Source organism: Kogia breviceps, chromosome 1 (assembly GCF_026419965.1).
Source record: "Kogia breviceps isolate mKogBre1 chromosome 1, mKogBre1 haplotype 1, whole genome shotgun sequence".
Lineage (NCBI taxonomy): Eukaryota > Metazoa > Chordata > Mammalia > Artiodactyla > Physeteridae > Kogia > Kogia breviceps.
The window spans coordinates 83,087,456-83,110,513 of NC_081310.1; the positions used below are offsets into that span (position 1 = coordinate 83,087,456).

At 45.2% G+C, this 23,058-nt stretch overlaps 3 protein-coding genes across 8 annotated transcripts in view; 2 read left to right on the forward strand and 1 right to left on the reverse strand.

The window, feature by feature from the left end:
- Window positions 1–2,330: 2,330 nt before the first annotated feature.
- On the reverse strand, window positions 2,331–8,917 carry CDC42SE1 (CDC42 small effector 1). Of its 2 annotated transcripts, none has more exons than XM_059081098.2 (5): window positions 8,423–8,917; window positions 4,985–5,302; window positions 4,344–4,454; window positions 3,540–3,628; window positions 2,331–3,265 (listed from the first exon to the last, which is right to left on the reverse strand). In XM_059081098.2, exons 2-4 carry the CDS (start codon window positions 5,036–5,038, stop codon window positions 3,554–3,556), a joined length of 240 nt encoding a protein of 79 aa, XP_058937081.1. In that variant the 5' UTR covers window positions 5,039–5,302; window positions 8,423–8,917; the 3' UTR covers window positions 2,331–3,265; window positions 3,540–3,553. The 2 variants fall into 2 exon arrangements, with proteins under 2 accessions (XP_058937081.1, XP_058937089.1); XM_059081106.2 differs by lacking the exon at window positions 8,423–8,917 and adding an exon at window positions 8,245–8,392.
- A 341-nt stretch (window positions 8,918–9,258) lies between these two features.
- MLLT11 (MLLT11 transcription factor 7 cofactor) lies at window positions 9,259–14,400 on the forward strand. Its single transcript, XM_059081064.2, has 2 exons — window positions 9,259–9,445; window positions 13,107–14,400. The coding sequence occupies exon 2, from the start codon at window positions 13,113–13,115 to the stop codon at window positions 13,383–13,385; it is 273 nt and encodes a 90-aa protein (XP_058937047.1). The 5' UTR covers window positions 9,259–9,445; window positions 13,107–13,112; the 3' UTR covers window positions 13,386–14,400.
- A 1,569-nt stretch (window positions 14,401–15,969) lies between these two features.
- Window positions 15,970–23,058, forward strand: part of GABPB2 (GA binding protein transcription factor subunit beta 2) — a 28,950-nt gene continuing 21,861 nt past the window's right edge. For 3 of the 5 annotated variants that reach the window (XM_059080149.2, XM_059080157.2, XM_067035514.1), the window contains exons 1-2: window positions 15,972–16,189; window positions 21,313–21,420. In XM_059080149.2, the coding sequence (XP_058936132.1) occupies window positions 21,313–21,420 (108 nt within the window). In that variant the 5' untranslated portion in view covers window positions 15,972–16,189. Of the gene's footprint in view, window positions 16,190–21,280; window positions 21,421–23,058 lie in introns of all 5 variants that reach the window. The other 2 variants (XM_067035503.1, XM_067035520.1) reach the window with 2 other exon arrangements.

The window sequence follows — 23,058 nt, forward strand, 5'->3', positions numbered from 1 at the left end:
CTGATAAAATATTCTCAAGGTCTCAGGATGACAGGACCTTTGGGGAAAGGAGGACAATAAAATGTATACTTGGTCATTCTGTCAGTTTCTGTTTTTGTCTTTCTCCTTGTTGTGTCTAATACCATTATTCAATATAAAAAAGAAGCATAAATAGTGGGCAGCAGTGTTAAGGGAATGAGGGTTTGTGGGGAGAGGGAGATGAGGCAAGGGGGGGAAAAGAATATGGATGTGCTTATAATATTTTCCCTTTTCTCTATTTTGTTTCCTTACCCAGATAAACAGAAATCGGAGGTAATAGCCACTTCATCCACAAGAGGAGGTGTCAGCATCTCAACCTCTCCTCCCCATTCAATCCCAGCACCCACTGGATATTTTTAGTACAGAAAAACAAAACTAGAAAAAAAAACATTGTTTGGTCTTGTGTCTTTCTACAGAGGTACCTGAGGGAGGGGAGACCATAAGTCTCTTGAACCTTAAGACTGAACTGTGTAGCTAGCAGCATCTGGCTTGGTCCCTTCCACTGCCCCCAGGATAAAAATGTTGATATTGCTCATCTTCTTCATTTCCAAAGTTGTTTTTAAACAAGTACTTCTTTAAAGACTTGAAAAATCTCAGATGAATGCCAAGAAAAAGGAACAGGAAGAACAATGAGTTGAGCCCTTGGGAGGTGATGGTTATCTTCTCCTTGCCTTCATGACACTTGGCCTTCTCTCCTCAGAAAGGGCAAGGTCGGCACAAAATTCCATGACAGCCACTTTCTAGGAGTTGCCTTCATTAACCACGTCTACCCAACACACACCTGTAGTGATTACTCTGGGACTATTTTGCTTAAACTTTTTTTATTTGAAAATGTATTTAAAAGTCCAACAATTTTTAATATAAATTATGACTCTCAAACCCATTCCCATCACCCTAAATATTGTTAAAGTGATGGTAGCATACACATTAGAGAAGGTAGCTAAAGGTGAGAGAGCACCAAAGAAAAGATTGTGTCTAAAGAATGGGCAGTAGAGGGACTTCCCTGGCGGTCCAGTGGTTAAGACTCCTGCTTCCACTGCAGGGGGCATGGGTTCAATCCTTGGTCTGGGAACTAAGATCCCACATGCTGCATGGCATGGCCAAAAAAAAAAAAAAAGAATAGGCAGTACAATAAGGCTCAAGATCAGGGTGACCAGAGATTCCAGGAGTTTCCCCATCTTTCTGCCCTATCCTGTTAACCCTTTAGATCTAGTATAACCCTCAGGCTATTCAGCTACTTTAGGCCAACAAGATGAGCTACTTTCAGAGCAACTAGCTAGACTGGAATTGGGTACATTGGGAATGGATCTCTATAACCAAGCTTAAACACTAAAAAAAAAAAAATCTGCAGGAAATACACTGAAATTAGAAACTCAGTCACTATAGGTGGGGGCAAACTGGATGGATGGTGGAATCAGCAGAGTGGATCTTAGTTCTCACATTCCTGACCCCCACTACCATCAAACAGGATTCTTCCTGTTACTGAGCTAATGAGATCCCTGCCTTCTCATCTCAGAGCAGGCAGGAGCTCACCTGTTCTGCCCTCCTAGTCACCCTGCAAGGAAGGGGCCAGAACAAAACACCTGAGAAAACTGAAGATGCCTAAAGACCCCACTCTTACATTATTTTCCCACCTAAAGCGGACTCTTCAGCCAGGTGGGCAGCGCGACCTGGTCTTCAGACAAAACTCCCTGAGTCTTATTTGTGTCTGGTTCTAGGGCTAGGACACAGAAACGGAGCTTAAAATTTGGGGAGGATAAGCTGGGGTATCTATGGCTCTACTGTTTTTCACTCCCTCCCCTCCCCAATCCCCCTATACCCTGTTCATGTCTCCATACTGCAGGAACCCCTCCTCCAGAGAGCATAAGGATGGAGAAGCACAGTACACGTCCATCACAGAGACATGAACCCATGCAACCACAAGCAACACACTGAATAAAGAAGTGTTTAGAGATTATGTGCAGCCCTATTGAGCCTACTTTACACAGGGCCCTAGTTCATAAATGACTCGGGCTTAGGATGAACAATTGGAAATCATTTGAGAGAAAAACATCTCGACTCTATAGAGCAGTGGCTCTCAACTGGGGCTGATTTTGCCCCCTCGGAGACATTTGGCCATATGTGGGGACATTTTTTGTTGTTGTAACTAGGGTGGGCCAGGTATGCTGCTAAACATCCTATAATGCACAGGACAGTCCCTCACTACCAAGAATTATCCAGCCCAAAATGTCCAAAGTGCCTAGTTTGAGAAAACTTGCTCTAGAGGTCTTCCGCCTCCCACGCCGGAGGATCTTAAGATCACTCAAGGATGATTGTTTTCAACCTATTTATTTCACCACCACTCCCATTCTCAGTGATCAGTACGTCTACCCTGAGACATAACTCCTAGTTCTGCTGCATTCTGGGTTTCTCTCTAGGATCCCTCTTCCTGCTCTCTAGGCCAGCAGGGAGGTGGGCAGAGCCCCAAGACTTCAGGTTAAGACCCACCTCTTAACTCTTATCCAGTGGGAAACAATAAGGCTCCTGACAGGGATGGGGTTAAGGATAGAGGTAGTAGCAGGATGGGGGTAATTAAGAGAACTCATCTTAAATTGAATTTTTAATTAATTTTTTAAAAAAAGGAGAGATCTTAGGAGCCAGCAATGCTACAGAAACATAGGGTTAGAGGCCTACCTAGAGAAAGACCCTGATATCGGCAGAGAGATACTGAGGGACTGAGTTTCAAGTCTGAGATCTAAAGAGAAAAAGTAGACTAGCCAGTGGTCACCCTCCCAGGCCCTGCTTGACATCTCCTTCAGTTCATTCCAGGACGAAAGATAAGGGCAGGGAGGTAGGGAGCTTCTTAGCAAAGCCGGCTTCAGCTTTGGTAATCTCACCTACCCACCACATTTAAGGAGTTCCAGGTTAAGAGTTTAAAAACATATGGCACCTAGACCGTCATTCAGGAGAAGGGAACTCATTCCAAGCTCCCAGAAAACTCCTATCTCAGATCTCATAGTGTCCAGGGCTTCAGCTGAGCTCCTTCTGGCCAACCAGTAGTCACTTGGTCAGTCCTGCTGCCTTGACCCCATCTCCAGGAGGGGCTACAGCCAGAGAGAGTAGAGGGAGTCCAGCCCCCAAGCCATTTGAGGCACTATTAGACAGATAGGGAAGAGGGGTCCTGGGGTTACTGATTCTAGGAGGGAAACTGGTAGGGCCAGCATCTCTTCTGGGCTGGACAGGGTGAAGGCTGCACACACAGCAGAACCTGATTAAAGGAAAAAAAGAAGGAGGAAGATTAGCCTCGAAGAAAACCTTAGGGAAAGGGTACCACCTGGTTCACACTTAACTATTTCCACAGTGTGGTCTTTTTTCTATTTCTATCTGTCTGCACATCCCTTTCTCTCTGCCTTTCTGGATCCTACATTTTTGACTCTTCCATTCTAATTCTTTCTTCCTCCCTTCACTTCCCATTCTTGCAGAGGATCACGGTTCTGAGGCAGGGGGCTGGAGGTGTTGGATGGGTTTCTCTAATCACTCACCAGTCGTACTGGAGCTACAAGCCCCTAGAATTGCTCCATGGTCTGTCTCGGTTTCCCTTGGATCTCATCTGCTCCTGAACTGCACCTGTCTGTGAAAAAGCACACATGAGACCCTCTACTAAATCTTCATATGGCACAGTAAAAGAGCTCCCCTGTGCCCTCCAGGGAAGAGGTTGACCCCAACTCCTTGACAATAAAATCAATCTGAAAAGGTTAAAACTAATCTCTATTCCTCCAAGGGAAGTCTCAATGCCTCCCTTCACAATGACCTTCATGAGGATGAGACAAAGTGGGTCTTTTACTAGTAAGATCCTCTCACAAAGGACTCTCCCATATTTATCTGTGTTTCATAACTGGTGAAAAGATTCCTTCACTACCTCCAAGCCCATTTCCCTTATTTTGAGAGCAGAAATGCATATTAAACATTACTTAGGATAGAGGTGCTCAGCCTTTTCCCTGTCCCAACACTCCCAACCACAATATGACTTACTGTGGCGCTGAGACAGCAGTTCTTAGTCAACAGAAGGAAGAGATATGGTTTTTGGAAAAAGCCCTCCAAGTAACTATTAAGACATATATATCCTCTATCCAATGAAGAACAATCTGCTAATTGTAAAGATGAGGGAGCCTAGGCCAGAGACTTGAAAGGCCAGATCTCAGATTTATGCAGCCAGTGACCAGGACTAGAATCCTAGCTTCTTGCTTCCCATCGAGTATTCTGTTATGCCCCCAGCTTGAACTTTCAAAGAAGGACACAGTTCTAGGCCACAACCTCATATCAACCTCTCCCCATTCCCTTGTTACCATGGCAAGTCCATCTCCGGCACCCATCTCCCCAGAGCCAATGTGAGTCAGGTGGACAAAATTCATTGGTTCCCCAATCATGGTCCGGTCAATCCGTCTCCTCTTTTTCTTCTGATTGGAGAAGACAGGGAGTTATGTCACAATGGAGGAAGGGAAAAAGAGTTGAAAACCACTAAGGGAAGAGCTAAGGGCCCGGTGGGAAAGGGGATATGGCATTATAACAGGGAAATAACTAGGGTATGAAAGGCAAGGTTAGAACAACATAAACAGAGAGAGGACACAGGCAGGGTAGTATGGGCAGTGGCCTGCAGAGTGAACACTGGACAAAGAAAGGACATGTCAAAGTCACCTCTGGCTGATGAGGAAACAGTGGGGAAAACTGACAGGTATTAAGCTCCACCTACAACCCCTGTCCAACTCAAAATGGAGAGGAAAAAGAAGTCATAGCTAGGACTGTTCATTTCCTCCATCACCCAGTCCCCTTTACTCCATGTACACACCTGCCAGGCCATAGAAGCTATCCTGACAGAGAAGGAGGCAAGAAGTGTGCTTTTTAGACGGCAGATCCTCCACTGATGTATCTGCGTCCCAGTATACGGTAACGAGTTTCTGTGTGTTGGGATGGGGTGGGGGAGACTTACCGGCTGGGGTTTCTCTACCACGCAGCAGCCCAGTTTGTGCCAAAATTCACTCATGCTCCCCGATGGTTCCAGTTTCACGCCTCTGCCTGAGGCCCCAGAGGGCTCTTGCTCTGGTGCCTTGACCGCCCACTCCTCACTCCCCTCAGGTGTAACAACACCCTGGGTTTACTCAGCTGGACAGGTCTAGAGAAAGTGGAGTCCTCAGAGCCTTTAAGCTGAGTGGTGAAGGTCAATGTCTCAGACCCTGAGAGACTAGCAAGGTTGGAGAGTGGGGTGGGCAAGCAGGCACAAGGTTATGTCTTCCACAGATCTGGAACCCTGGATGAGCAGAAAGTAAAAAGTGGAGAAAAGTTAATGAGAAATCCACTCCCCCACTCTTTGAGAAGGCTCCTGATGAGTCCATATCTTCTTACTCCCCTGTAAAGGCCCTAGTCCTACACTAACCTTCTCCAAACATAAGAACCTCGAAGTCTGACTCTCAGAGAAAGGCCAAGAACCAAAAGGGCACCAAAGGGTTACAGAACAGTAGCTGCTGGTACCGAGGGAGGGGAGAGGAAGGGGGCTAGAAGCTAGGAAGAGAGGATGGGAGGGGACTAAATGATACTGGCAGAAATGAGCAAAGTTTGGGGGTGATACAAGCTTCACCTCCCTTCTCCCTGGGTTTAAGGCTGAAGGGGAGGGGCATTTAAGTGACTTTGAAGAGGAAATGGTGGTTTTTTGTTCTCACAAACAAGGCCTCCACCCCTGACCCTCCCTTTTTCCTTACCTTACCCTGAACACCTAGATTTTCTTTAAGACCAAGAGAGGCCTTCACTACCTAGGTCCTAGGTGACCAACTGCAGCAGGTGGGAACCTAAGACTTTCTACAGTGAGGAATTTCTTCCCTCGGTTCCCTGCCCTTGTTCCTCCTCATTTCCCTCAACTGAGATCCAGCCCCTCCCAGAAGCCATTTAACAGTTTATTACTTGACCTTGAGATCCTTCCTGAGGGCTGCCTGCACTCTGTTTTATCTGTGTTCTGCGTCAATGCATTCCTCTGTGTGCACCTCTGTTTGCACATATGTGGCATGACCCTATGTCCACGTCTGTGTCTTGTGGAGATCATCTGTGCACAGGTATACGTGCCAGGTATCTTCTGTCCCATGAGGAATCTTTTTCCAGCCTCCCCACCCTCTTCACATGTCCTGTCGTGCCACTCTGCTCTGCCTCACACCCCATAGAGCCTGGGCCTCCCTTCCTCCTCCCCTCACGCTGTGACCTGTTCTCTCTTCCCTCCTTACCACTTCCACCCCCAATCTTCATCAGCCAGCCAGACATGAGGAACTTTCCAACAGCATTAGTGTCCAAGGAAGAACTTCCTCCCCTCTTCATTACTACCAGCCAGGGTAGGGCACATATAGGTTTCCTCTATTTTCACTGCATTCCCCTAGCCCTATAATACAAGCAACCTCAAAGATTCCAAACAGGGCAGTTTCATGCACATTACACTTTAGCCTGAATAGGAATCTCCCCTCCCTCCAAGATTGGAACCCTGATGCTCTGGCATCCTACACTGATCTAAGAACTGAGAGGGTTTTTTCTCAGCCTTGAGATGAGATCACACAAACACTGAGACACAGCTTCTGAGGGATGGAAGGACCCGGGAGTCCAGGCTTTCTCTTACTTCCCTTCCCACCACTGGAGGGGAGGAGTAATGAGACAGGGCGGAAGTCAGAACACGGCTGTCCAGAGAGGGGAGCTGTGGTCAGTGGGGAAGTCCGTCAGTCACAGGGTTTGTCATGCTGGTGGTGGTGTTGGGTGGTAAGGGTTGGGGGGTGGGGGTGGGAGGGGATGAAGAAAACAATGAAGAATCAGAGGAAACCCCCAACACTACCAGACACGCTGTACTGAGACTGGACTCTCCCCCAACACCCTCCTTGCTCAAAGCTGAGTGAACAGAAGTGGATGGTGGGAGGGAAAAGGAGAGAAGAGGGGGAGGAGGAGAGAGGGAAAGGGGCAGTGGAGGGAACAAGGACGTTTCTGTTCCTTTTCCAGGGACCTGGCCAGGGCTGGGTGGAGGGAAAGTGTGTGGGGGGGACTTGGCATGAAATGACCAATGATGGTGAGAAGTGACCAGGAAATTCCATTCCCTAGGACACAGGACATAAGGGTCTCTGAAACCTGGGGGTGGGGTCAGCGTGAGGAGAAGACTGGGCAGGGTGAACGTGGTGGTGGTGGTGGTGGTGAGGGGGGAAGGGAACAGGCCAGAAAAGGAAGTAAGAGTGATTGGCTGCCACTCTCCTTTAAAATATCTAGAGAAGAGTGGGTTGAGGAAAAATGAAGTCCTCAACTGGTCAGCCGAGGAAGAAGAGGCACCTGAACCCACTACCCACTATTTCAACTCCACATGAAGGGGAAAGGATGGGTAAACAGTAGGAGGGGTCAGTATTAGATCGTATAAGGCCATACCCTGACAGCCAAGTAATGCTGTGACCTGGGCCTGAGTCCCAAATAGGAAGGGTGAAATACAGAGCTGGAAAAGACACCAAGGTCACAGTAGAGCTTAAGAGCTTTAAAACTATTGGGGAGTGAGCAGGAGAATGGATGGGAGAAAGGTTCCAGGGAGGAAGGATGTACAGAGGTAGTTCCCTGGTCCTGTTCTAGCACCAAACCGGTTTTCCCGGTCCCGCTGACTCCAGCCCCAAGGCCTCCTACCCCACTGCCTGACAAGCCTTCACAAGAAGCAGCTGGAGAGAAAGAGAATTGAGAAAATGGAGCGGGCAATTCTGGCTATGAGCCCAGGGCTGCAGCTGGTCCCGGAGACCTCCAGACATGAGGGCTGCCGCGGGGCTCTAGAGAAGTGGGGGTGGACCCCAGCTTTCAGTCAAGTGACAGGCATTTGCCCCAGCACCAACCGTGCCCTTCCCCAGGAAAGGTCTTGTGGAGGCTTAAGAGGAAACAGGGCTAGGCCCTCAACTCCCCCTGCCTGATAGGTTCAGTCACATAGGCTCCATTTCTGCCCACCCCCAGACTCTACCCAGAAATTCTCTGCTTCTCCCAAGGTTGAACTAGGATTGGGCCTCTCTGTGAATCTTTCCGACTTTGTCACTGTCTGGCGTGGCTGCTTGTCTCAGATTTAGACCTTCCCGGACCAGCTCTGCTGCAGTTTGCTGGCACACAGTAGCACCGAGGTTGGTGAGCCTCAAGAGACCTTCTTTCCACCTCCCGTCTCCCCCCCAACACTCCAGACCCGTCTTCCCTTTTGCTCTTCATTGGCCTCACCTGCGCACCGCCGGAGCACGGAAAGGGACGGCTCCTCACCCGGCGCACCCCTTTTGCCACCGACCCAGCATCTCGACAGCCGAGGACGCCCTTCTCCCCCACCCCCAGCATCCGGTGCGTCTCCGCCTGACTGGGCAGGCGGGGCGCACGGGCCGAGGGACCGAGCCCGAGGCCTCACCTGCTCTGCTCCGGCATCCAGGCGTCCGGCGCCAGCTGGTGGGGGGGCTCCCGCTCGGTGCCCGCCAGCGTGGGGTTCCCGGGCTCGCTCCTCGGCGCGGTGGGGGAGCCGAGGGCGGAGCGGCAGAGGTGCGGCTGGCTGAGGGCGGAAACGGCCACGACGCGATTACGAAACCCGTCCGGCTGGGAGCCGGGCGCACAGCTCCCCTCTGGACTGAGGTGGCGCTGCACGACGGAGGGACGTGGGAGGGGCCTCGGAAGCCCCCGAGGGCCGCCGCCCCTGCCGGGAAAACCCGGGAAAGCGGACCCTCGAGGAAGGCCTGGCACCCAAGCTGGACCTTCCAGAATCGTGCGTTCCGTTTGCGCGTCAGGCGTTGCGGGGCGAAAGGAAGCGGAGTCCCCAAATCCTCCGGCCCCAACCGAGTTCAGAGACTGGCAGAAGCACACGCATCCCCGATGTTCCTATGCCCTACCGCAAATGCAATAGGGCTAGGTTTATTTACCCATTGTGAGGGTGGGAAGGCAAATCGGGAGGGACGGAGGGAGAATTTTTGTGATTCTCAAAAACACTTCGGGTGACCTGAAATCCTTAAATTGGGGAATAAAGGGACACTCCTCTTCTCCATGTTGTCTAGAGTCAACACTTTTAATCCATAAACCTAAAATTAGAGGACAATTAACTACTCATTCATTACACCCTCAGTCTGCACGGAAGAGCACGGTAATCAGACCAATAAGCCTACGGAGATGCTTTAGTCCTGTCTCCCTCCCTCAAGTGTTCTGGAACCTATCATTTGAATTAGCCGACTCAGGCCGGGAGGGGGCGGGGAGTCCTTCCGCCATTCTTAGGAGGGGCTGCATTGCAGGGGGAGCAGACTGACTCAGTCACTGAACAGAGAGGGAGTGAGAAGACAAAGCCGTCAAAGCCCCAACAGCTTTCTTGTTCTCCAGCCCAGAGCAGACATCGGAGCCCCCGAAGTACCCCCTCCATCTTTGGAACACGCTAGTAATTCACTGATAACAGGTAAACGAAACCGGGGCGGGGTTGGGGGGGGCGGCGGCAAGGGGCTGAAAAGATAGTCGGTGCTTCTAGTTAGGTTGAAGACCCCAAATGAGGATGGGGTTGGGGGACAGTTCAAGAGGAGCGAAGGCGGCGCTGTGAACAATAGGTAATTTGTTCACCGTTTTACATCTTTGCTAAGATCTCCATCCATGCCTTATAATCCTTTACACAGATATTAATTTCTAACAATTTACATGCAGTTATTTCTCAGCATTTATCTCATTTCAATTGTCAGTTGGCCTATAACATTGTCCTGAAGATAATAAAATTATTAATTTTATTATCTTAAGTTTAGTAATCTACATCTTCCTTTTCAAGCTGTCAATTTGTTCTCCCAGCTTTTTGATGAATCTCTAGTCCTACTGTACCACTCTAGCCTCTACTTCCCTGTATTTTCAAATGTTTTCTGTTGTGTTCCATTGATGTGTCTACCCTCACCCCAAACTTATTTGTCTCCATAGGAAGGAGTTTGGAGGTAGAGATATGCGATAATATTGAGATTAATCCTGATCTTTCTTTTAACAGTCTCCTCCCATTCCCAAACCTTTTCTCCAAAGAAAGAGGCAGTTTGAGGTAGGAAGGTAGGGGCTTCTGTGTTGGAGAACTGCCTGATTCCATATTGAAATCAGTACAGTCCACCAGAGCTAGGTATGGGGGCAGATTCTGGAAAAGGAATGCTTATTTGCAGCAGAATGAGACACATATAATGAGATGCCAGAGAGGTTCCATTCCCCTCCACCACCATCCCTCGTCCTCCCCTCTACAGTGGCAGCATGACACAGCAAGGCCCTGTTGGGTAGGCCCTAGAGTCCCACTGAGGATCTGGACAAAGGGTATCTGGGCGTGTCTGTGTGGCTCAGAGAGAGCCACTTTATGCTATGTATTTGCTAATTGTGTATCTCTAAGACTAGACAGTGATATTTAGAAATTACCTTTGCCTAAAATACCTGAATAATTTAAAATAAAGGATAGTGGGAGGCATTTATTGAGCATGTATTGTGGTACAAGGCACTGTCCAAGCCCTTTAAGATAAGTAAATGAGAGATATAAAGATAGATGAGCTATGGGTAGAAAATATTTGGGGAAGAGAAAGCTAGCTGAAAAGGGACCCTGTGCAAAATTTGGGTATTTGGGAATTAAATCCATACTATATTAAATTTTAAATGTTGAGGTATTTTAGTGTCAATTTCCAGTGCAGTCAATGTTCTTGACTTGATTTTAAATGCTGTATATACTTGATTGAGTGCCTTTCCGAAATGCATTTGGTACTCTGTACATGTCTGTGAATCAATGGCATGGCTAGAGATTTTTGGACCTTTTAAGTTAATATTTTGTACAATTTCCTTTACCTTTTTTAATTGCAAGAGAAGCTCTGCCAGACACTCAGAATTGTTTGGACTGTTTTTATACATATACTGGTTGAAGAAAAGGAGTCAGTTTGTCAAAGAGCTTTTTCCCTTTCTCAGATCCTATCTTCCTCTCTTCTGCCTTTTGCATTTTCACCATTGATATCAGAATCACACTTAACCCACTGAATATCTGTTCTTCAGGAACTAAGAATTCTTGCAAGTTTTGAGAATACTGGTATAGGATTATAAAAAGCTGCAAGCAACTATCTATGTACGACACATCAAAAAAGAATCAGACTGGAAATTATGAAACCCTATCCAAACTGACTGGATAATTTCTAAGGTGTTTTCTAGTTTTAAAATTCTATGCTTTCCCCCCACTGTGATTCTATTTTTTAAAGAGCCTATTATGTGCTCAGCATTGTACTAAGCTCACTCTGGAGGGGACTGGTAAGGGAGGGGATATAAAAGAAGCCAGCTAGATTGGCAAACAACTAATACTGTTAGTTTAAAAAAATCCCCATGGGAAGAAATCAATAATGCTGCTGATGCCTAAGGTTTGCTTCTTACAATCTCTACAGTCCCAGACTAAGCCAGGGTTGGCTGGTTGATAGGAACAACATTTTTTGTAGCTTTCTGTGCACATGCCTCTGCAAATTACTGTGGAGATGATCAGGGCTGAATATCATAGGATGATGACCTCACCTTTTCAACATGCTCCCCCACCCTTTTCCAGTCCCCGAATTACCCTCCTTTTAAGCAGCTTGTCTGCTGAGTAATGCTCAGTTCCCAGGGTTTATTTTGGAGCTTGAACCTAAGAAGAAAAAGAGTAACTCTAACATTAAAAACATCCTAGTCTACCCACTTACCATTCCTAAAGCCCCTACACTCACACATAACTATATTCTAGATTAAGGCCTACTTTTTCTGCCACATTATATGGGGGCATTGTGGAACCTATTTAAGGCCACTATTTAGGAGTCTCAAGCCCTGGTGAGAGCCAATGGGCTCTGTTGGAGGAAGGCCTTGTGAAATGGGGGTTCTATTTTTGGAGGCAGTGGAATGTTCTTTCTGCTCCTTTGGGAACATTTCAACTAATGCTTCTTGCCCCTTCCCTTGGTTAGTAAGCAGTAGGGTGGAGGCTGCAGGGAGGTATAATAGTCTAAGTTCAGGGTGTGGGTGGAACGGGCAGGAAAGGTGAGAGAAGTACTCATTAAAACATGGAAAAGTATCTAATTCTATTAAAAGACTTTCTCCTTCCAATCTAAACTTTACTTTTCTTACCTGAAATTTCCAATCCATTTGCTCTATCATCAGGTGTATTCTAGCACTGGGTCAGAGAAGCAATCCTGTTATGGCATAGAAAACTTCTTTTAGCACGTGCATTTTGTTCTGAAGGGGAGGTAGGCTAGAGAGAAATAGATAGGCTGTTAAGGTTTATCTGTGAGGTTATAAATGGGAGTGGCAAGGTATTCACTGTATTAAATACTAAGGGAAAATTAGTCAGCAGCCTTGAGTGTCTTTTGTGTTTAAAGCCCAGCACTTGTGAAGAAGGTACAAAGTAGACTGGTTTTTACCCTTGGGGAGACTCTCAGTTCCTTGAAGGATATAAGATTATCCCTATACAAGACATCTAACAGTGATCTGTAACCCCAAACTGATATAGTCAGGTAAAACTCTACAGGCATTGTGGGAGATACTGGAAGAAATAGGGTAGATGGAGCTGAGTAAGTTTAAGGATGTCCTCCAGGAAGAGGTGAGTTTACAGTAGGATTTAGAAAGCAGGGAGGAAAATAGAAAGTAGAGAATCATGGAAACCCTTTTCAGAGGTACCATGACCTATTAAACCAAAGGCAGGAAGAAATCAAGAATATGAAATATAATAAGAGTTCAGGGGAAAGATTCCTCTAGGGACTTGAATGGAGTCTTGACACTTGGATAGTATTTTAAGGTGGAGAGTGGAGAGAGTTAAGAAAGACAGGAATAAGCATAACTGTAGCAGAGAACGTACTACTGCTAGGAAGAATGGGGCCAAATTCTGGAAGGTCTTGAAAACCAGACTCAAGCAGTAGGCAGTAAATAAGTCATTCCAAGATGGGGAGGAGTTAGGAAATGGTAGAAAATGGTAATAGAGTTAGATTCCTGAAGCTTGTCCTAGGGAACTTGGATTATGTACAGAGGCAAATGGGGATGTAAAGTTTCTCAGTAAGGAAAGGCCATGGGCTGCAAAGAGGTGGCATTACCATGAAGACTGATAAGTGGTTTCTTTCTAGGAAGTTATGAGGGACCCTGTGAGTAGCCAGTACAGCTCCTTTCTTTTCTGGAGGATGCCCATTCCAGAACTGGATCTGTCGGAGCTGGAAGGCCTGGGTCTGTCAGATACATCCACCCACAAGATCAAGGACAGCAGCGTTGGCAAAACGACGGAGCAAGCAACCGGAGCGGAGCAGGAGAAAAACCCTGAAGGCGATGCCCTCCTTGAGTACAGCACCTTCAACTTTTGGAGAGCTCCCATTGCCAGCATCCACTCCTTCGAATTGGACTTGCTCTAAGCCCAAGACCTCTCTCCCACCACATTGCCCTCCTTTCCTGCCCTTTCAAGCCCCTCCTTTCCACCCTTTTACCCTATCAGTCTTGCTCTCTCCCCTCTATTGTGTTGAGGTGGTGCTGATGAATCTGCCAGAGTTGTGATTTATTTATTTATTTATTTTATTTATTTATCTATCTTTCTTTCTTATCAGTTTCTCTCAAAAACCCTCAAGCCACAAAGTAAAGGGTTCAAGCAATGGAGTACTGGGTCATAGGGATTCCTTTCCTCTCCCCCAGATATTAATTCCAGAAAACAGGCCTGATGAGGGCACCAGAGAGTAGTATGAAGTGCAAAATGGAGGACTGATTTTTTTACTTCATTTTAATCAGCTTCAGAGATTGCTCAAACCTTCCTAATTTCTTGCTCCAGGCCAGTAAACACAAATATTTCTTCAAGGGTTGATGAAAACCCTGTAAGTTTTAGTTTGAGATTATCTGTTATAAGACTGTAGGATTTCTAAAAGGCTAAGGTGATCCTGCTCCTTCTTGTAATACACTTTTTCTCAGAGAAATTGGGGATAAAAGGTTTAAAACAAGAGGAAATAATACATCATGGGAGGTGACAATAGGGGAAAGCACTGAATCATTTCAGAAATAGCTATGCTCTCTCAAAAGAGTTTTCCTTCTTCAAGCTTACTTTACAGTTTTGCTCCTGTGGGCTGAAAACTAGCTGAGGAAAACCACTGGGATTTCAAATCTTAAGATGCAATCCTGCTGACTATTACGATAATTTGTAGGGTTTTATTCAGTTTCTAAAAGGCCTAGGGTTTGGTCCTTAGAACTTTAGTTTTGCCCTCCTGCATTTGCAATGTAGAATAATGATCAAATTTGGCCTCAGGCACAGTTCTTCAGCTACCTTGATACCATGAAATGAACAATCAACTCTGATCCTACACCTTGTCTCCACTCCTTCCGAAATTATTGCTGCTGATTTGTGCTGTCATTTAATCACTTCTTTAATAAAGACATTCAATCCCAGGACTGGATTCTAGTTTTCTCTCTTCACAAGGAAGCAGTATAGATCTAAAAAATTAGCCTTGCTTCCAAGTTCAGCTTATATATTTTATCTAATATTCAACTTTGAGGAAGGGTTTGAGTAGCCTTTATACATTAAAATGATGAATTTCAGGTTGAACAGATAGATAACAAGGGTGAAATCAGCTTAAAATTATTTAAAGTATTTTGGGAGAAAGCTGTAACTAATCACTCTTGTGCTTGCCCACTGACTACCAACGTATTTGAGGTAACAATTCCAGATGCCTCAGACGGCACCTATGGCATTAAATCTGCACTGCATTATCTCAGCCTGGGTGCCTCACAAAATAAACTAATTAACCCCAATACATTATTTGCTTTTATAACTCACCTCATTAAAAAAAAAAAAACTATTTGGACTAATTTACAAGTAGCTTATGGGTGCCTACTATATGAGACAGAGTCGGACAACAGAGAGGTTGTAAACAAGAATGAGGCAATGATTTTGACCCTCAAAAAGGGAAGCTGCAAATGCCAATTTGGGCAGTATGCCGTAAAGCCTTTAAAGTACATGAACAGGATCTAGAGAAATTCAGAAAAGGGGTGAATTACTAGTCTGGGATTAGCAGATGCAAACTATTATGTATAGAATGGATAAACAACAAGGTGCTACTGTATAGCACAGGGAACTATATTCAATATCCTGTAATAAACCAGAATAGAAAATAATATAAAGAATATATGTACAATTGAATCACTTTGCTGTACAGCAGAAATTAACACAACATCGTAAATCAACTATACTTCAATAAAATAAATTACAAAAGAAAGAAAGAAATCCAGAGGAGGAATCATGTATAAATCTTTCCCGTAGACTTTGAAAGGCCCACCATCAACGACAAAAGCCAAAATCGAATAAAGAGTGGAGCAGTGATATGTCCTCTATTTTTACTTATTTTTGAAGGTATTCCTTCCCGACTTCTCCGCTGTCCTTTAGTTCAAGGAGAACGGTGGGTGGAGATGGGAATCAACTGTTTGGTAAATAAAGTACCTAAATGAATTTGCAAACTCATGCTCCATCCTCTTCCAGGCCCCCCACAAAAAACTGACTCCGTTGTTTCAATATTCGCGCTGACAGCTCTGGGCTCCTTACATTAAGGCTGTATCTGGAAATGTGGCCGTCCGGCACCAGACCTCAATTCATGCGCAAAGCCAGCAATGTCCCAAACATCTTCACCCGAGGTTGAGACAGAGAAATAGGGTTTTCTCATCAACCCTAAGGGTGGCCCCCTAAAAACAACCAAGAGAGAGCAGGACCGATGCAGAATCCGATTTCTCAGCAGTTTGCGCGGTTCTTGGCGCCAAAACAAACCATCGGGTCCATCCCCTGACGGAACTATAAGACACGTAATCGATAATACTCCGCCTCGCTAAATAGTCCTGTCTAAAATGTCTCGGATACACACTATTTTACCTCAAAGCCCTTCCGAGCATAGAAAATGAGGCTCTGGGGTACATCACCCTTCTGTTTGAATGCAAATGTGGGTTTTCTAATCATTTTCTCTTCATAGATTCCTCCGCCAGGAATTATATTCTCCGAGTCTTCACTTCCGGGTCCGCCATTTTGCTGCCTCCATTTCTCCGCGAGGGGGGGTTAAAGGCCCCCAAAATATGCATATGTGAAAAGGTCAAAAAGTAACCGTCAGTGACAGGGAGTCTTAACTAGAGAAAGAAACAGGACCAAACTGGCGGGCTCGGTGAAAACACAGCCGGCAACGTCCCGGACGAGGAGGTGAGGGGGAAGAAGAGATGTGTGGAATCGGGGGGTGTCACGACTGGGAGGGAGACTGCCTTGAAAAGTTGCACCGCTTCCCAGCCCAGCCCCGGACTTCTGGGTGCAGACGGAGCGGTGCCCCTTCACCAGAGCGGGGGCGGCTGGGGGAAGGAGAGGAAGGGGATGCTGCCGGGAGGAAGGGGAGGGGACTGGGAGGAGGTGAAGAATGGGGTGGGTGTAAGACCTGGGGCTGGGGAGCTGGACCGAGGGAAGCCAAGGCCACAGAGGTGACCACTAGGGGGCAGCGCGGAGCCCGGACCGGGGGTTGCCCCTTAGGCTGAGACCGTGGCTTCCTGCTCCTTTTTCCAGAAAGACAGAACATCGCTGTGAGGCACGGGAGGAGTTTTGATAGAGGAGAAAACGGAGACCCTAATTCTCTGACCCCAGTAACAGCCTAAAGATTATTAGTGAGCTCAGTAATCTGAGCAAAAGCAGTAAGGGCCCCGCCTCCAGTTCTTGCACAGTTGTTTGTACAGCTGGCGGCCCAGTGGGGACGTGTGCAATAGAAAAAGAAAAAAAAAATGTCGTCAGATCATGGATTCTTCGCTTCCATTTCTCCTTCCCGTTAGATTTCTCCTATTCTCACAGATTTTCTTGAGCCACCTGACATCATCTTATTCTACTCCCCCTTCCCAGGAAGACTTTACTCTCTCATCTCTCTTTTTAAAACATCTCGGGAAAAGGACATTCTATGACTTTCCTTTTTTTTTTTTTTTGGCCACGCCTTGTACGCTGGTGGGATCTTAGTTCCCCAACCAGGGATTGAACCCTGGCTCCGGCAGTGAAAACGCCAAGTCCTAACCACTGGACCGCCAGGGAATTCCCAGTAGAGGTGTTTAGGTCTTGGTGATATACTTTTTATATATAGTATAATTTGAGAAAATGTGAGAGTCACTTCTGCTAATGAACCACCTAAAATTTTGTTCTTATTTTTTTTTGTTTCTGTCAGTTTATTTTTTGTTTTCTTCTTTTTTTTAACTTTTTATTTTATATTGGAGTATAGTTGATTAACAATGTTTGTTCTTGTTTTAAACTATTAGTTGGGACTTCCTGGCAGTCCAGTGGTTAAGACTGTGCTTCCACAACGGCGGGCATAGGTGCAGCCAAAACCAAAAACTATTAGTAGGGACTTCCCTGGTGGAGCAGTGGTTAAGAATCCACCTGCCAGTGCACGGGACACGGGTTCGAGCCCTGGTCCGGGAAGATCCCACATGCCGCGGAGCAACTAAGCCCGTGCGCCGCAACTACTGAGCCTGCACTCTAGAGCCCAGGAGCCACAACTACTGAGCCCGCATGCCTAGAGCCCGTGCTCCACAACAAGAGAAGCCACTGCAGTGAGAAGCCCGAGCACCGCAAGGAAGAGTAGCCCCCGCTCGCCGCAACTAGAGAAAGCCCATGCGCAGCAACGAAGACCCAACACAGCCATAAATAAATAAATAAATAGTAATAAGTAAATTGAAAGGCAGGTTTGATATTTTAAAAGAAAGATAGGGGCTTCCCTGGTGGCACAGTGGTTGAGAATCTGCCTGCCAATGCAGGGGACACGGGTTCGAGCCCTGGTCTGGGAAGATCCCACATGCCGTGGAGCAACTAGGCCCGTGAGCCATAACTGCCTAGCCTGGGCATCTGGAGCCTGTGCTCCGCAACAAGAGAGGCCGCGATAGTGAGAGGCCCGTGCACCGCGATGAAGAGTGGCCCCCGCTTGCCACAACTAGAGAAAGCCCTCACACAGAAACGAAGACCCAACACAGCAAAAATAAATTAATTAATAAACTCCTACCCCCAACATCTTCCTTAAAAAAAAAAAAAAAAAAAAAAGAAAGATAACCATGGAGGAATGCAAATATGTTTTCTGTAAGAAGGGTATGCTATCATTTTTTCTGTAACATTTTCTTAAGTCGTAAAAACTTAGATCAGGTTATAGACTTTCACACTATTAAAATTCATCCTCTGCTCTAGTCCAGTCACAGGGCCTGGACTATATATTCATTTTGAATAAACTCCCCTGGTGGTCACCTGGATACCCATGTTTGAGCACAATATTCTGTGATATATATTGGAATATTAAATAAAATAATCTAAATCACATAGTGGCTAGATTCTCAAAATTTTTGGTTTTCAGGTGTTAATATTCTTTAAAAGTATTAAGGACTCCAATCTGCTGTGTCTATTGCTACTTACTATTTTGAAATTAATTGTTAAATGTTAATTAAAATACAATAATAAATCTATTACATGTTAACATAAATACCAAAATTTTATGAAAGTAAATAACTTCCAAGTTAAAGAAATAGAAGAATGACATTGTTTGGGAATTACCTGCCAGTCCAGTGGTTAGGACTTGGCACTTTCACTGACTGGGTTCAATCCCTGGCCAGGGGGAACTAAGATCCCACAAGCACAGCCAAAAAAAAAGAATGGCATTGTTTTATAATTTTGCAAATCTCTTTAACTTCTGGCTTAATAATTTTCATATGTATTTCTTATTTTCATATCTATTCTACATTCAATCTTTTGCAATATGTACTTGGAGAAAGGAGTATTTTAATAGCTTGTTCAGGTAATTGTGGATATTCTTCTTTGATGTTACACAAAATCTCAACAAGTGGCAATTTCTTGAAAATCAGTTGCAATGAGGAATCTGAAACCATGTCAATGAATGTTTTATACTTGATTACCTTAAAACCCATTGATCTGCTTTCACTTTGAATGAATCTTTTTACCTGAGCATGATTTTGTAACATGCATTGGTCATTTGAAAAATATTGGGGGCTTCCCTGGTGGCGCAGTGGTTGAGAATCTGCCTGCTAATGCAGGGGACACGGTTTCGAGCCCTGGTCTGGGAGGATCCCACATGATGCTGAGCAACTGGGCCCGTGAACCACAACTACTGAGCCTGCGCGTCTGGAGCCTGTGCTCCTCAACAGAGGCCGCGATGGAGAGATGCCCGCGCACCGCGATGAAGAGTGGCCCCCGCTTGCCACAACTAGAGAAAGCCCTCGCACAGAAACGAAGACCCAACACAGCAAAAATAAAAATAAATAAATAAACTCTTACCCCCAACATCTTCTAAAAAAAAAGAAAAGAAAAATATTGGTTCACCAAATAATTCCCATCCTCCAAATGTTGATGCATTTTATACAATATTAAAAAATCACATTCATTAGTGTCACCACTGCTTTTATTAGAAAAGTTTGTAGTAAGCTATCAACTCGTGGTGGATATTCCCAAAATTCTGGTTTTTGCATGGAAGCTGAAATTATAATTGATAATTGGCAGTAAATACTGCCGATTGGCTTCCTTGAAATGGCAGACTCTCTTTGTTCATTTTTTTAATGAGAAATTACTTTTTACAATATGGACAAATCAGTACAAGATGAAAGGAAACATAATAAAATTTAAATTTATTAAGAATAGCCGTTTCCTCATTGGTTGGAAGATTTGTAGTGAGTGGTGATTATATACCATTCAGACAATTCTGCATTGCATATAGGAACTTCTCACTATCCTGGGTATCCTTTATACCCAGGCCAGTTTCTAATTTACAGTAACCATCATTTTTTGGGGGGTGTGGGGGGGCGCTGCAGCGGGTCTTCGTTGCTGCCCATGGCTTCCTCTGCAGCAAGCAGGGGCTACTCTTTGTTGCAGTGGGCGGGCTTCTCATTGCCGTGGCCTCTCTTGTTGCGGAGCATGGGCTCTAGGCGTACGGGCTTCGGTAGTTGTGGCTCATTGGGTCTAGAGCGCAGGCTCAGTAGTTGTGGCACACGGGCTTAGTTGCTCTGCGGCATGTGGGGCCTTCCTGGACCAGGGATCAAACCCGTGTCCCCTGCATTGGCAAGCAGATTCTTAACCACTGCGCCACCAGGGAAGTCCCAGTACCCATCCATTTAAAAGACCATTTTGCATGCTCTTCAGACTTAATCTCCACCATTTATTACCTTTGATTTCATGTGTTTAGCAACAGTTTTGTTTTTTCTTTTATCCTAAATAACTGAGAGTTGGCTATATGCCTTTTTTTTTTTTTTTTTTTTTCTGTTGTGGCCTCTCCCGTTGCAGAGCACAGGCTCTGGACGCGCAGGCTCAGCGGCCATGGCTCACGGGCCTAGCCGCTCCGGGGAATGTGGGATCTTCCTGGACCGGGGCAGGAACCCGCGTCCCCTGCATTGGCAGGCGGACTCTCAACCACTGCGCCACCAGGGAAGCCCCTGGCTATATGCCTTTTACAGGGAATAAAAAAATCTCTCCTACTCAGACGCTTTTTTTTACTACGAGCTTTCACAAAGATTTACGAATGCCCACGTTATTAAGTGAAAAACTGTAATGATTTTAGACATAACTATACTTTTAAACGAAGTATATAATCTGGCCAAGCTGATGACTTTGTTTAAAAAAAACTCTAGGGCTTCCCTGGTGGTGCAGTGGTTGAGAGTCCGCCTGCCGATGCAGGGGACACGGGTTCCTGCCCCGGTCCAGGAAGATACCACATGCCGCGGAGCGGCTGGGCCCATGAGTCATGGCCGCTGAGCCTGCACGTCCGGAGCCTGTGCTCCGCAACGGGAGAGGCCACAACAGTGAGAGGCCCGCAGACCACACACACACACAAAAAAAAAACTCTAGGTGTTGCTGAGACACCTTCAACAGGTGCAGTGACATCTCTTCATTTTTGAAAAAGTGTCTGCCATGTACCTGAGTCTGAATATCCTTGGTTTATCTATTCATTTTTTGTTGTAACATACTATTTCTACCCATGGTTGTTTCAAAGGGGTGAAATGCTGTTTTATTGATTCCTGAAGCTAGAAAGGCAGTAATGTGTTTCACATATTTCCAAAGTATTTTTCTGGAGATTGAAAGTGAGGGAACTATGGTTTAGGGCCAGAAACTTCCCAAATATCTGACTGTTTGTGTTAGACGAAGTAGAAAAGAAGTGCCTTATCAGATAGTCCGCTTGAGAAGTATCTTACATATATACAAGGGGTCTGCTAAAAACATATATACAAGAGGTCTTCTAAAAGCATTTTACAGACAGCTTTCCTTGTGTTTGAGTGACAGCTTCCCCAAAATTTGTGTTCCTATGCATAAAGATGTCTTTGGTGGACTTGGGGAAGAGGTTGCTAGAAGCAGCAAGAAAAGGCCAAGATGATGAAGTGAGAACATTGATGGCAAATGGTGCCCCATTCACCACAGACTGGGTAAGCTCTCTTAATTATTCCCAGCGTGCGCTGTTACCAACCTTTTTCTTAAAGGCTAAACAGTCTGTATTGATTTTTCTTCATTCTCTTTCTGCCTCAGTCTCCTTACAAGCATTTCATTTTCTTTGCCTCATCTGAATATGTGGTTTTCCCTTTCTTTTAGTTTTCCAAATTGAAAGACTCTCCTGTGGATATATGGGTGGTAATTGTAAGATACTATATACTTGTGATTTTCTATAATGTTTTTGGGTTTTTTAAAAAGTAATTATTTATTTATTTTTGGCTGCATTGGGTCTTCATTGCTGCTTGCAGTCTTTCTCTAGTTGCAGAGAGTGGGGGCTACTCTTCGTTGTGGTACGCAGGCTTCTCATTGCGGTGGCTTCTCTTGTTGCGGAGCATGGGCTCTAGTTGCGTGGGCTCTAGTAGTTGTGGCCCACGGGCTTAGTTGCTCCGCGGCATGTGGGATCTTTCCGGACCAGGGATCGAACCTGTGTCCCCTGCATTGGCAGGCGGATTCTTAACCACTGCTCCACCAGGGAAGACCTATAATGATTTTTTAGTGTATTTTCTAAAGGTTTACTTCTCGCTGGAGTGTACTTGGGTTATAGGCTGTAATTAGCTAGAAATTAAACAAAATCAGTATACTGAGTGCATTTCTAAACTAATGAAACTCCTTGTTTCCTTTTCTCTAAAATGTCTTCATTAAAAAAGAATAGTCTAGCCATTTTGTTTCCTTTACCACTGTTAAAAAACATTAAAGAGGAAGGTGTAATTTCATGAGTTCAGACAGTCAACTTGGAGAGCAGAGTGTCAGAAGATCCAGGTCCTGGTTATAACATGGGCTTGCTTAGTATTCATGGATTTTGTAAGCATTGCCTAATTTTAACAAATCGATAAGCACTGTCCTCTATTCTGGGGTGATTAATTCATAACTTTAGAGGCCAGCAGTTTCTTAGCCCTTCACAAAAAGGAAGAAAGGAAACCCATGAGATTAGCATTTCTATAAATAGACCTGAAAAGAGCAATGTGAATTAAATCCAATCAGGTAAAGAGAGTGAATATATGAAAAGCAAAGAATAAATGAAATAGGTTTTAAAATAGAGAGTGTAACATGAGAAAGGAATAGATCTCTGGCCAAAATGGATGCTGATAGATAACTGTGATTAGTAACAAGACTTACTTTGAGATGATACAGACTTGCTTATTGCTATTGACACACCATCGCTATTTTTTTCTGCGGGGGTTGCGGGGGGCACTTCATCTCATCAGTCTTTTTGCTTTGCTTTACTGTGGTAACAAACTTCTATTTCAACCAATTAAATTTGTACCCTAAATTTCACATGTAGCTTTCTAGTCTCTGCCTTTTTCCTAGAATTATTTTTGAACTTGCCTATCCCTTCCCTTTATCCCTGACTCAGAATGCTCTTTCCTATCCATTGTTTTTAACCTTCTTCTAAGCCCTATTTAAAATCATACCCTTTATGGAATTTTACCTGATAAGTCCACCTGACTTAAATCCATTATACTTAGTGCTTCTTTAATTGGTTGTATATTTATTTGTCCATTAGTGTATTAATTTTAATGAAATAATTTCTTCAGCTTATCTGTCCAGCCAGATTCTCTCTCCAAGGACAGGAA